This window comes from Equus caballus, chromosome 7, assembly GCF_041296265.1.
Source record: "Equus caballus isolate H_3958 breed thoroughbred chromosome 7, TB-T2T, whole genome shotgun sequence".
NCBI classification, from domain to species: Eukaryota; Metazoa; Chordata; class Mammalia; order Perissodactyla; family Equidae; genus Equus; species Equus caballus.
Genome location: NC_091690.1, coordinates 48,794,353 through 48,809,252, shown reverse-complemented (window position 1 = coordinate 48,809,252; position 14,900 = coordinate 48,794,353). Strand labels below are relative to the sequence as shown.

Genomic DNA, 14,900 nt, shown 5'->3' with positions numbered 1-14,900 from the left:
AGGGGGGAGTGGGAGAAAGGGGTGAATGAGGACAAAGGTAAAATTTAAAAATACAAAAGAAAGGGAGTTGTACCCCCAAATGCATATTTATGATAGTCATATATGAACAGAAAAGTGATTATACACTTATATATTTAAAATTTAGAAACTATGCACCATCGCTATTGGATGGTCATTAATGAATGTACATAATTGTAAAGGGATATCAGTTACAGAGCAGCAAGAATTCTGAATGTGTATGGGGGAAAACACTCTTCTAGCCACATGATCATCTCAATAGATGCAGAGAAAGCATTTGACAAGATCCAACAGCCATTTATGATAAAAACTCTTAATAAAATGGGTATAGAAGGCAAGTTCATCATCATAATAAAGGCCATCCATGACAGACCCACAGCCAACGTCACACTCGATGGGGAAAAACTGAAAGCCATCCCTCTGAGAACAGGAACAATACAAGCATGCCCATTCTCACTACTCTTATTGAACATAGTACTGGAGGTTTTAGCCATTAGTCAAGAAACTAGTCAAGAAATTAGCAATTAGTAAAGAAAAAGAAATAAAGGGATCCAAATTGGAAAGGAAGAAGTGCAACTCTCATCGTTTGCAGATGACATGATTTTATATATAGAAAACCCTAAAGAACCCCTGAGAAAACAGGGGTAGAGAAAACAGGTAGAAGCAACAGGCAAAGTTCGCAGCCCCAGGATCACCCAGAGCAAGGTGCAGAGAGCTTGGTGGTGGTGGCAGGGAAAGTGCACAGCCCCAGCATTGTCCAGAGCATGGTGCAGAGTGTGTGGCAGAGGGGAAAGTGCACAGGAGAGGGAGGTGCCCCATCCCTGCCCAGCACTCCAGCCCCAGGATTGCCCGGAGCACAGCCCAGAGAGCTTGGTGGTGGCAGAGGGGAAAGTGCATAGCACTAGAATCAACTGGAGCACAGTGCAGAGCATGTGGCAGAGGCAGGAGGGAAAGTGTACAGGTGAGGAGAGGTACCCCGTCCCTGCCTGGCACTCCAGCCCCACTATCGCCTGGTGCATAGAGCGGTGAGCAAGGGAGAGGTGGCTGGGAAAAGGGAAAGTTCACAGTCCTGCAATTTCCCAGAGTTCTGTACAGAGAGACAAGTGGGGGCTGGGGGCAGCACTGGGGAAGGAGAGTACCCCTGCCCCTTCCTGGTGCTCCAGATCTGCCATCAATCAGTCACTCAGAGAGAAAAGTAGTTAGTGGCTGGAGCTGGGGAGCCCCTGTTCATTCTGGGCCCAGAATACACAGCACCTGATCCCCACCCAGTGTTGGTATGTGGCAGCTGTGACCAGATAAGAGCACCAGGAGGAAGCAAAAACCCACTCCATCAAGCAGTATGAGCAGGTATATTAAATCTTCAGACCAGAAGGAAAGTCACAAGTACCCAGAAACCAACCGTGAAGGCAGAGAAATCCATAGCATAAATGATAAGGAATTCAAAACAACTATCATTAAAAAACTCAACAAGTTACAAGAAAACACAGAAAGACAAATTAATGAATTCAGAAGCTTCTTCACAAAGGAGATTGAAACCATAAAGAAGAACCAATCAGAATTGTTGGAGATGAAAACAATGGATAAAATAAAGAAAAATCTGGATTCCCTAAAGAACAGAGCTGACAACATGGAGGAGAGAATAAGCCAGTTAGAGGACAGTACTATAGAAATGCTTCACAGGGAGGAGGAGAACTAAGACTAAAAAGAAACGAAGAAGCTCTCAGAGAAATATCTGACTCAATCAGGAAATGCAACATAAGGATTATAAGTATTCTAGAGGGGGAAGAGAAGGAGAATGGAGCAGAAAGCTTACTCAAAGACATAATAGCTGAGAACTTCCCAAACCTGGGGAGGGAGCTGGAAATCCATGTGAAAGACGCCTCCAGATCTCCTAACTTTGTCAATATAAAAGACCCACTCCAAGGCACATAGTAGTGAAACTGGCAAAAGTCAAGAACAAAGGAAATATACTAAGGGCAGCAAGGCAGAAGAAAATAACTTACTAAGGAACCCCTATCAGGCTTTCAGCGGATTTCTCAGCAGAAACCTTACAGGCTAGGAGAGAGTGGAGTGATATATTCAAAATGCTGAAAGACAAAAACTTGCAGCCAAGAATACTCTATTCACTGAAAATCTCCTTCAGATATGACAGAGAAGTAAAAATTTCCCCAGATAAACAAAAGCTAAGGGAATTCATTGCCACAAGACCCCCCTACAAGAAATCCTCAAGAAGTCCCTCATACCTGAAAAAAATAAAATATGAAAGGGGCTACAAAGCCCTGAGCAAGGAGATGACTAGATAGGTAATAATCAGAAAACAGCAGCTCTCTATCAGATCAGGTTAGTAAACACTTAATGTTAACATTAAGGATAAAGAAAAGGAAAACACCAAAACAAAAATGACCTCATCATTTTAACCACAAACTCACAACACAAGACGGAAAAAGGTATGACAAAAATAACTTAGAAGGGGAAGAGGCAAGGGATGGAATCAGTATAGTCTAAGGAAATAAGAGGCCACCAGAAAATGGACTATCTGAACTACAAGATTTTATATGAACCTAAGGGTAACTACTAAACAATCAATTAGAATAGAGACATTTACAGTAAACAAGGAGAAAATGAAGGAAATCAACAGAGAAAACTACCTGATCAAATTGGTAGTCCAAAATACAAGGGATGAGAATCAAAGGAAATGCAGAAGAACCGGGAAAAGTGTGATAAGATGGCAATATTAAGCCCTCATATATCAATAATCACTTTAAATGTATATGGCTTGAATTCTCCAATCAAAAGACACAGAGTGGCAGGACGGATTAAAGAACAAGACCCAACAATATGCTGCCTCCAGGAAACATATCTCAACTCTAGAGACAAACATAAGCTCAGAGTAAAGGGATGCAAGACAATACTCCAAGCTAATGGCAAACAGTAGAAAGCAGATGTTGCCATACTTATATCAGACAAAGTAGACTTCAAGATAAAACTGGTAAAGAGAGACACAGAAGGGCAGTATATAATGATAAAAGGGACTCTCCACCAAGAAGACATAACGCTTATAAACATGTATGCACCCAACACAGGAGCACCAAAGTATATAAAGGAACTATTCACAAATCTAAAAGGAGATATTGAGAAGACGTAATAGTAGGGGACCTCAAGACCCCACTTACATCAATGGATAGATCATCCAGACAAAAAGTCAACAAGGAGATAGTGGACTTAAATGAAAATCTAGACCAAATGAACTTAATAGATATCTAGAGAGCACTCCATCCAAAATTCACAGAATATACATTCTTTTCAAGTGCACATGGAACATTCTCAAGGACAGACCGTATATTGGGAAACAAGGCAAACCTCAATAAATTTAAGACTGAAATCACATCTACTATCTTTTCTAACCACAATGCCATGGAACTAGAAATCAACTACAAGAAAAAAGCTGGAAAAGGAACAAAAATGTGGAGACTAAACAACATGCTATTGAACAACCAACGGCTCATCGAAGAAATAAAGAGAGAAATCAAAAAATATTTGGAGACAAATGAGAAAGAAAACACACCATACCAACTCTTATAGGATGCAGCAAAAGCAGTCGTAAGAGGGAAATTTATAGCAATACAGGCCCATGGTAAAAAACAAGAAAAAACTCAAATAAACAATCTTAAATTACTCCTAACAGAATTAGAAAAAGAAGAAAAAAGCCCAAACTCACCAGAAGTAGGGAAATAATAAAAATTAGAGCAGAAATAAATGAAATAGAAACAAAAAAGACTACAAAAAGGATCAAAGAAACAATGAGCTCGTTCTTTGAGAGGATAAAAAAAATTGACAAACCCCTAGCCACATTCACTAAGAAGAAAAGAGAGAAAACTCAAATAAATAAAATTAGAAATGAAGGAGGAGAAATTGCAATGGATACCACAGAAATACAAAAGATTATAAGAGAATATTATGAAAAACTATATGCCAACAAACTGGACAATCTAGCAGAAACAGATAAATTCTTAGACTCTTACAACCTCCCAAAACTGAATGAAGAAGAAATAGACAATCTGAATAAACCAATCACAAGGAAAGAGACTGAAACAGTAATCAAAAACCTCCCCCAAAATAAAAGTCCAGAACCAGACAGCTTCTCTGGAGAGTTCTACCAAACATTCAAAGACAATTTATTACCTATTCTTCTCAAACAATTCCAAAAAATTGAGGAAGACGGAAATATTCCTAACACATTCTACGAGGCCAACATCACCCCGATCGCAAAGCCAGAGAAGGACAACACAAAGGAAAACCACAGGCCAATACGGCTGATGAACATAGATGCAAAAATCCTCATCAAAATATTGGCAAACCAAATACAGCAATATGTTAAAAAGATCAAACACCAGGATCAAGTGGAATTCACACCAGGGACACAGGGATGGTTCAACATCCACAAATCAATCAACGTGATACACCATATTAAAAAGAGGAGGGGAAAAAACCACACGATCACCTCCATAGATGCAGAGAAAGCATTTGACAAGATCCAACACCCATTCATGATAAAAACTCAATAAAATGGGTATAGAAGGAAAGTACTTCAACATAATAAAGGCCACATATGACAAACCCACAGCCAACATCATACTCAATGGGAAAAAACTGACAGCCATCCTGCTGAGAACAGGAACAAGACAAGGGTTCCACTCTCAACACTCTTATTCAACATAGTACTAGAGGTTTTGGTCAGAGCAATTAGGCAAGAAAAATAAATAAAAGGAATCCAAATAGTAAATGAAGAAGTGAAACTCTCGCTGTTTGCAGATGACATGATTTTATAAATAGAAAACCCTAAAGAATCCATCAGAAAACTATTAGACATTATCAACAACTACAGCAAAGTTGCAGGACACAAAGTCAGTTTACAAAAATCAGTGGCATTTCTACACTCTAATAACGAACTAACAGAACAAGAACTCAAGAATACAACTCCATTTACACTCGCAAGAAAAAGAATAAAATATCTAGGAATAAATTTAACCAAGGAGGTGAAACACCTATACAATGAAAACTCTAAGACATTATTGAAAGAAATTGACATAAAAAAATGGAAGGATATTCCATGCACATGGATTGGAAGAATAAACAGTTAAAATGTCCATACTACCTAAAGCAATCTACAGATTCAATGCAATCCGAATCAGAATCCCAATGACATTCTTCATGGAAATAGAACAATCAATCCTAAAATTCATATGGGGCAACAAAAGACCCCAAACAGCTGAAGCAATCCTGAGAAAAAAGAACAAAGCTGGAGGAATCACAATCCCTGACCTCAAAATGTACTAATATAATAATCAAAACAGCATCGTACTGGTACTAAAACAGACAGACAGATCAATGGAAAAGAACTGAAAGCCCAGAAATAAAACCACACATCCACGGACAGCTAATCTTTGACAAAAGAGCCAAGAATATACACTGGAGAAAAGAAAGTCTCTTCAACAAATGGTGTTGGGATAACTGGACAGCCACATGCAAAAGAATGAAAGTAGACCATTATCTTTCACTATACACAAAAATTATCTCAGAATGGATCAAAGACTTGAAGGTGAGATGTGAAACCAGAAAATTCCTAGAAGAAAATATAGGAAGTACACTCTTTGACAATGGTCGTAGAAGGATCTTTTCAAATACTGTATCGACTTCAGCAAGAGAAACAAAAGAAAAAGTAAACAAATGGAACCACATCAGACTAAAGAGCTCCTCCAAGACAAAGGAAACCAGGAACAAAACAAAAAAGAAACCCACCAACTGGGAGAAAATATTTGCAAATCATATATCTGACAAGGTGTTAATCTCTAAAATATATAAAGAACTCACACAACTCATCAATAAAAAACAACCACCTTATCAAAAGATGGGCAGAGGGTATGAACAGCCATTTTTCCAAAGAAGATATACAGATGGCCAATAGGCACATGCAAAGATGTTCAACACCACTAATCATAAGAGAAATGCAAATCAAAACGACAATGAGATATCACCTTACACCTGTTAGAATGGATATAATTACCAAGAGAATAACAACAAATGTCTGAGAGGGTGTGGAGAAAAGTCACCCTCATCCACTGCTGGTGGCAACGCAAACTGGAGCAGCCGCTATGGAAAACAGTATGGAGATTTCTCAAAAAGTTAAAAAGAGAAATACCATACAACCTGGCCATCCCTCTACTGGGTATTTATCCAAAGAACTTGAAATCAACAATTCAAGGAGACATTCACCCCTATATTCATTGCAGCATTATGCACAACAGCCAAGGTGTGGAAGCAAACCAAGTGCTAAAAACTGACAAATGGATATACATACAATAGAATACTCAGCCATGAAAAAAGGAAAAATCATCCCATTTGCAAAAACATGGATGGACCTTAAGGGTAGTATGTTAAGCAAAATAAGCCAAAGACAGACCCCATGTGATTTCACTCACATGTGGAAGATAAAACACATGGACAAAAAGAACAGATTAGTGGTTACCAGAGGAGAAGGTTAGGGGATGGACGTAAGGGATAAAAGGTCACTTATATATGCTGACTGACAACTAATAATGTACAATGGAAGTTCCACAATGTTATAAACTAATATGACCTCAATAAAATAAATTTTAAAAAATTAAAATTAAGGGGCCGGTCCAGGGTTGTAGTGGTTAAGTTCACGCTCTGTGCTTTGGCAGCCTGGGGTTCAGGGCTTCGGATCCCAGGCACAGACCTAAGCACTGCTCATCAAGCCATGCTGTGGCAGCATCCCACATACAAAAATTAGAGGAAGATGTGCACAGATGTTAGCTCAGGGCTAATCTTCCTCAGCAAAATGAGGCCTGCCTTTCCCCTTTTCTTCTCTTTTCTTTAAGGATTGCTCTTGTAGGAGTGACCATGTAATGGACACAACTCTTGCACAGGGTATATAGTCCCTGTCTACCATCCCGGTCCCTGGGGTGTGTCAGGCCAACCCAGTTTGTGTCACAGCTTCACTCTAACACACAGATAAATCTTGGCAAACATATTGACCCAGGAGTCATTTAAGGAGGCCCCAATCCCATACTCCTGCTCCCAAATGCCTATACAATCTTGAAACTGCCAATGCTGGTGAGTTGAACCTAGAACTGAGGTTGGTGGGTCAACAATGCAACACGGGGCAGCACAGCTCCCAGCACGAGCTCCCCAGCAAGCAGCAGCCCACAGCACATGCCGTCACCAGACAGCAGAGACGGGGAGCAAGTCAGAGCAAGAGAAGACAGACCCATGGGTGGGGTCATGTCTGGACATGCTGCACAGGTGCCAACTGTTATGGTCACCTGCAGAGGGGTGGTTCCCCTGTTGGGACTGATGCCAGGGTGGCACAAACACACACACACAGGGTAGGAAAAGGCTTAGGACTCACATAATACAGGAATCAGGGGAGGACAGGGCAGGCCTCTCAAGCAGCTCTGACAGGGCTCAGAAAGCAAGGAATGGAGCCTGGCCTGGGGCTTCACTGGGCCTGGGGGTGGGGCCGGGGCAAGAGCTCTGCACACAGGCAGGGGCTGGGGTGGTGGGAATCTCCTGCCTGCTCTAGAGGAGAGACACCCAGGCTTCTCCTCAGCTTGTCCAGGTGGGGGCACAAGGGAAGAGGGTGGGTGAGGCTTAAGCTGTGAGCAGTCACCCAAAATGTGGAGTCTGACTGCTCACTATAAGGACAAAGTGGGTAAGAAAAATATGCATTCTCTATTGATTTATGTAAAGAAACACTAATAGGAGCCTCAAAAATATATTTGGGGGTGACTTGATTACCACTGCTGCAGGGGACCAGGATATGTTGACAGTGAGTCTTCTTAAGGTAGAGTTTGCTGTCTTACAGATTTATTTCAAATAAACAGAGAAATTTATGTAACTATATTTTACCATTTAACAGTCTTTAATTCTAACTTTTGTACATCGGAAACCATCCTAAGATTTAATTCCTTTAAATACTATTGGTTGCAAAAGTTTACACAATTCAAAATGAAAATTTTCAAATCTCTTTCTCACTAAAAGGGCATGTGGCGTCCTACTTTGTCCCTCCCCTGTATCTCATGCTGGGGATATTTTGGGGAATAAGCAGCATATTATAATGCAATCAGGGTTTGTGTTTAAAAGCTTACACGTATTGGATTTTAAAAGACTTACATAAGCTTTCAGAAGTTTTCCTCACATAAATTAAAGTAGAATTTCAATTATTTTAGCCTTTTAAATTTCTATATTCTCTAGAGACATGCATATAGAAAAATGGATCTAAAAATGAAACATGTACCTGAGAACTTCAATACATTCATCTGACATCTTGAGGTTCTCTTTCCTAAATGGAACAAAAGTACTACTTGTTTCTAGAATTTTCTTGCTTTCTTCACATCTCATCTCTCAATCAACTTACAGTCTCAGGGCCGAAGTGCTAAGGGAAACTGGAGCCAAAGGGCTGCACTAGTCCATCGATAAAGGAATCCAAAGGAAAGAAACACAAATGCTGGAATCAGCTCAGATGAGCAGCCTGCTTCCCACAGGACAGAAGGAAAGCCTCAGTCAGAAGGTCCCAGGTTCCTGACTCTCCTGGTGGAGACAGAGCCCTGGAGGGGGTCAGTCCCTGGAGAAGGAGGGGAGGGCACCTGAGCAGCCACAGGAAGGAGCTCTGGGAGCCCCACACACCCTTCTCTCCCCAGGGAACAGTGCACATGCTCCCTCTCTCAGGCTCCATTCTCACAGTGAGGAAACTCAGCTGGATCCAGTTTAAGGTTCTGACCCAAATGGACCCCAGATGAATGGGCCCTAACCCAGGACACAAGAGCTCCTGACTCTCACAGACTTTCTCAGTGTAAACAAATTACTCTCTGAGTGCACCTACACTGTGGATGCAAAACTCCAACTATGTCTAGAAACAGGCCCAAGGGAACCACAGTGACAACCTCAGAAAGGGCGTCACTCCCCACCCGATGAGCACGGGCACCCCCAGCTTTCCAGGGCTCTGCAGCTCCTCTCAGGATAAAGGCTCCTTCCATGGGGTGTGAGCAGTAGGACACCTGCAGGGGGAGGACCCCCAGGAAGGACAACTGGGCCTTCAAGGCCTTCCCTCTGCAGGTCGAAGGGGCACTTAGCTCAGAGACACTGCCCTCAGGCCTCTCTCCCCACAGGAGTTTTTTTGACCACTGTTGACATTTTAAATACACAAACCCAGTGTGTGAACAATCCAGTGAAAACACTCAAACCAGTCTTATGTGGAAATGAGGGAAGAAAATTGTATGGCAGTTTTCTGACTCAACAAGAAACCCCACAAGCATGCATTGCATTCTGGAAAAAAAAAAGATGTTTATTTTTTCCAAGACAAGAAATTTTTTTTATAAACTATTAATCATACTTGAACACTGCTGTTCTGCACATCTAAGTCCTGGAAATCCACTTGAACTCACCCAAAATAAAAGAACAGATGTCAGAATGTTAGTATCATGCTCAGGGGAGGAAAAACGAAAAATAATTTTTAAATCATGCAATGTAAAACTGGAATATTTTATTTTTTCTGAAATTCACTTCTTTTCTCCCTCTTTGGAGATATTTTATATTGTCTGTCAAGCCGTATTGATTAAATAAATTTTTATTCACTGAAAAAACTGAGACTAAATTTAAGTGAATACCTCTTTTCAAGGTGACAACCCCAGGGAGGGGCGGTGCTGACAGGACAGATGGCCCGGAAAAGTTTCTCAAGAGGAACCTGCAGCAAAGGACTGCCAGCTGCGCGTCGGCGCCCAGGTCGCAGCCTGGAGGAGAGGCGGGAGGAGCTCGCACCACGCGCCTCCAGGGGGATGCGCTACTTTCTCTCAAGAAAAACGTCCACGAACGAGGAATAAACCCTCTTGAAAGAGCCGCCCACTGACTACGGAAAAGTGATAAACAACTAAAATATCGGGTCTGTTTGTGGTTGATGACGATGCTGTGACTCGGGGACGGGAAGTTGGCGTTCGGGAACGTGAGGAGGAATCTGGGAATTTAGGGATTTACTGTCGGTCCTGGAAGAGCTGGGGGAACAGGGTCGCTGACTTGAGACCCTGCTCCCCAAACGTTTAGAAAACTCAGGAGAAAACGGGTCCCCTCTGAGGAGAAAGGAGGCCCTGGGGACCCACACACCGCAGCCCCTCCGCGCACGGACCTCGGACACCGAGGCCCGACTGTCCTGCGGGCCCTCCCCCGGGCCCCGCACCGTCTGGGACACGCGGGGCTGCGGGCGCACAGCGGCCCAGAGACGCTCCTGCCCAAGTCGCCGCGCGCAGGGACCACAGGACGCCCTGGCCTGGCTGCCGGCCCCGCCCCCACGCTGCGGCCGGAGGGGCCTGAGGGCCGAGCGGCGCCACCGCGGACTCGGGGCCGCAGACCCCGGAGGGGACCGCGGGAGGCCGGGCCCGCCCCGCCGCTTCCCACCAGCCCCTCCTCCCGTGTCCTCACCCCGGGACCGCACTCTCACCATTGCTGAGTGTCCTGGGTCCCCTGAGTCCTTCCTATAATTCAGCACAGGTAACAGTGAGACAAAGTCAGTCGCAGAGCAACGTGGGGCCTTTAAGGACAGGCGACCTCAATCTTGAAGGATCGTGGAGGGACAGGAAGTAGGGGGTGGGCGCAGAGACTCGCCCCACCCACCTGCCCCGGCGCCGACTCTGATTGGACAGTTCAAAACCCCCGCCCCCTCGCTCTTGAGTGACAGCGGGACAGACGTTTCGTCTCTGAGCTGACCGGGAGCTGGACCTAGTCCTCTCCCGGGACTTTCTATTGAAATTTCTTCCTGCGAGGCCACTTGAGGAACTGTGACCCTTCTTTGCGGACACAGATACTTAAAAGTCACCTCCCCATATGTAATAATTAGACTGACTCCACTCTGATCTTTGATCTTCCACCCGGCGCTTCCCCACCCCGACTCATATCACAGTTTACAAAATCCTGTGGCCTCCCAAGCCCTTCGCTCTGCTGGGAAGTTGGAACCTGTAGCCCCAACTGGGCGCAAGATCTCTTCTCAGTCTAACCACAAGGTATGAGATGTGTTCATTCAGTTCTAAGGTGTACGTTTTACACTGGAGGGAAATTTCTTTTAGATCATTTTTTGAGTGTATCCTGAAAGATCTTTGAAATGTAAAAGTCTATAGTATCCCTAAGGAAATTCAGTTCCCATTTGGACTGATATAAAAACAAAGCAAGAAAAGGTTATGTAAATGTGGGATGTACTGGAAAGTATTCATATGCTAAAGAGATTGGATTATAAAACTCATTTGCATTGCAAAACAATGCATTTATCCACTTATTTGAAGTTTTTTTGTTTTTTTTTTTTTTTTGCTTTTGCTCCCCAAATCCCCCCAGTACATAGTTGTATATTTTAGTTGTGGGTCCCTCCAGCTGCGGCACGTGGGACGCCGTCTCAACATGGCCTGAGAGCGGTGCCACATCTGTGCCCAGGATCCAAACTGGTGAAACCCTGGCCGGCAGAAGCCGAGTGCGCAAACTTAACCGCTTGGCCACTGGGTGGCCCCTGAGCAGTTTTTTAAAGATACAATACACGTACCATACAAGGGAACCCTGTAAGGTCTACAACTCACTGGTCTTCAGTATATTCACAGATACTGTGCAATTATCACTGCCGTCAATTTCAGAACATTTCCATCACCTAAAAACAAACGCCTCCACCCTTAACCTCTCGCTGCCCTGTCTTCCCACCTAGCTCCTCGGAGCACTAACCCCAGACAGCCACTAATCTATTGTCAGTCTCTATAAATTTCCAAATTTCTTGACTTTCAGATGAATGGAATTGTATAATAACTTGGTCTTTGTGTTTAACTTCATTCACTTGGTATAATTTTTTTAGGGAATTCTACATTGTAGCATGCATCAATACTTCATTTTTCTTTTTCTTTTTCTTTTCTTTCTTTATTTTTTAAAAGATTTTTTAATTTTTTTCCTTTTTCTCCCCGAAGCCCCCCGGTACATAGTTGTATATTCTTAGTTTTGGGTCCTTCTAGTTGTGGCATGTGGGACACCGCTTCAGCGTGGCTCCATGAGTGGTGCCATGTCTGCGCCCAGGATTCGAACTGACGAAACACTGGGCCGCCTGCAGCAGAGCTCACGAACTTAACCATTCCGCCCTGGGGCCGGCTCCATTTCTTTCTTTTTAAAGTTGAGATATAATTGATTTATAACATTATATTTGTTTCACGTGTACCACAATAAGGTAACATCCATCACCACACAGTTACAATTTTTTTTCTTGTGATAAGAACTTTTAAGATCTACTTTCTTAGCTAATTTTAAATATACAATTCAGTAGTATTAATTATGGTCACCTTGCTGTACATTACATCGCCATGACTTAGTTTACAATGTGAAGTGTGCACCATTTGACCACCTTCTATATATTTTCCATAAAAGTTACATCTTATCCATATTTAAGTGTATAGTTCAGTAGTGTGAAGTACACTGACATTGTGAAACCAATCTCCAGAACTCTTCATCCTGCAAAACTGCAACTCTGTACACGTGAAACAGCAGCACCCCACTGCCCTGTACTCCAGCCCCTGACAACCATCATTCTGCTGTCTCTATGAATTTGACCACTCTAGGCACGTCACGTCAGTGGAATCATACACTTTTTGTCCTTTTTTTGACTGGCTTGTTACACTTAGACTAATGCCCTCAAGGTTCACCTGTGTTGTAGCATGTGTCAGAATTTCATTGCTTTTAAAAACTGAATAATATTCCGTCATATGTGCATACCACATTTTGTTGATCCATTCATCTGTTGATGGATGCTTGAGTTGTTTTCACTTTTTGGCTACTGCGAATAATGCTCCAAGAACACAGGGGAACAAATATTTGTTTGGGACTGTGTTTTGAGTTCTTTGAGGTATATACTCAGAAATGGAATTGCTGCATCATAGGGTAACACTCTCTGTAATTTTTGAAAAAGTGCCATACTGTTTACCACAATGGGGACATGATTTTACATTCCCACCAGAAGTGAACAAGGATTCCCCTGGGTGTTTTCACTTTCTTGATGGTGTCCTTTGAAGCAAAAAAAAGGTTTAATTTCGATGAAGTTCGAAACTTTTTTTTTTTTTTTTACTGTTTTTGCCTTTATTGTCACATCTAATAATTCTTTGCCAAATCCAAGGTCATTTTTTCCCCTGTGTTTTTTCTAACAGTGTTATAGTTTTAACTCTGGTTTCAGTCTTCAATCCATTTTGGTAAATTATTGTATGTGGTGTAACGTAAGGGTCCAACTTCATTCTTTTGCATGTTGCTATCCAGTTGTCCCAGTACCAGTTTTTGAAAAGAATGTTCTTTCCTCGTTCTTGGCACCTTTATTGAAAATCACTTGACCATAGATGAGTGGGTTTATATATGGAATCTCAATCAAATCCATTGATCTGTGTGTCTGTCCTTGTGTCATTATCTCATTCCTTGGATTGAGTAGTCAGATCTGAAATCAGGAAATGTTAATCTTACTACTTTGTTTTGCTTTTGAAGATTTGTTTGGCTATTCTGATTTCCATATAATTCCATATGATTTATGAAACATTTGCCAATTTCTAACGTCAACTTAAAAAGCAAATTTGCCACTTATTTTATCTCAAAATGAGTTTATTCAAGAGTAGCCAAAAGAATTGCAATTTGGGATGTGAATGCTTTGCAAACCAGAGGCAAATCCAGAAAACAAAGAAAAGGAGCTGCTTTTATAGAGAAAAAGGGAGAGTAGGGAGGGGCTGTTCTAAATGAAAATACTTGGGGGAAATAACAGCTCAGGGCAGCAATGGCTCTTCATTGGCTGAGCTATGGAATTTCTCATTGGCTGGGGACATGCAATTCATTTATATTTCGATCTTGTATCCTACAACATTACATAATGCAAGTGTCAGTTCTAGTAGTTTTTTTGGTGGCCTTCTCAGAGTTTTTGATGTGCATTTGTAGGGGCAGAATAATTCCTCTTCTTCCCTCCCAGGTTCTTTGGTCTGATAATTAAAACGACCTAAGACAGATTAACAGAAGGAACACATATTTAATTACCTACGTATGGGAGCCCCATAAAAAATGGGACTCAAAGAAGTAACCAGAGCAGGAAGCTTTCATGCCTTTTAGGCAAAGAAACAATAAATTGGGGAAGAATTGCCAAGGCAGAGTACTTTGGGCTAGTTGTAGTAAATGCTGCAGAAATAACAAGGTTTGTACAGCCTTCTCAGTCCTAATTCCCTGTCTCTGATGATAAAGTTGCCTTCTGCCCTTCTGATTCAAGGAGGATACTTTTCACATGGAAAATCCATCTCCAACTTTCTTGGGGACAAAGGAGGGCCAGAGTGTCGTTTATTTATTTATTTATTTTTTTGGTGAGGAAGATTAGCCCTGAGCTAACATCTGTTGCCAATCATCCTTTTTTGCTTGAGGAAGGTTGTCCCTGAGCTAACATCTGTGCCAATCTTCCTCTATTTTGTGTATGGAGTGCTGCAAAAGCATGGCTTGATGAGTGGTGTGGAGGTCCACACCTGGGATCTGAAGCCACAAACCCCAGGCCACCGATGTGGAGTGCACAAACTCAACACCATGCCACCAGGCTGGCCCCCAGAACTTCTTTACTGAAATGTTTCTCAAGTACATTTAATTCAAAATAATCAATATGTCACTGTACCATATTTTGAGGTGACATATTCCAAATGCCCACACAAGATACCTCATCTGGAAGTAGAGAGTTTTACATCTTCCCAACCAACTTACTTGCATTTTATTTCCTTTTCTTGCCTAAGGGTTCTGGCTAAAATCTCCAATACATCCTAGAGAGACATCCTTCTTTGGTTCCTTATCTT

At 42.2% G+C, this 14,900-nt stretch overlaps 1 protein-coding gene across 3 annotated transcripts in view; it reads right to left on the bottom strand.

Annotated features, from left to right (window-relative positions):
- LOC100629254 (zinc finger protein 709) overlaps window positions 1-10,669 on the bottom strand; it is a 29,844-nt gene extending 19,175 nt beyond the window's left edge. The window contains exons 1-3 of one of the 3 annotated variants that reach the window (XM_070274033.1): window positions 10,529-10,662; window positions 9,705-9,827; window positions 8,336-8,380 (exon numbers count right to left, since the gene is read on the bottom strand). Coding sequence is in view for 1 of the 3 variants with exons in the window: in XM_014741427.3 (XP_014596913.2) it covers window positions 10,529-10,531 (3 nt within the window). In the remaining 2 variants the exon portion in view is untranslated. Of the gene's footprint in view, window positions 1-8,335; window positions 8,381-9,704; window positions 9,828-10,528 lie in introns of all 3 variants that reach the window. The other 2 variants (XM_070274034.1, XM_014741427.3) reach the window with 2 other exon arrangements.
- Window positions 10,670-14,900: the final 4,231 nt, after the last annotated feature.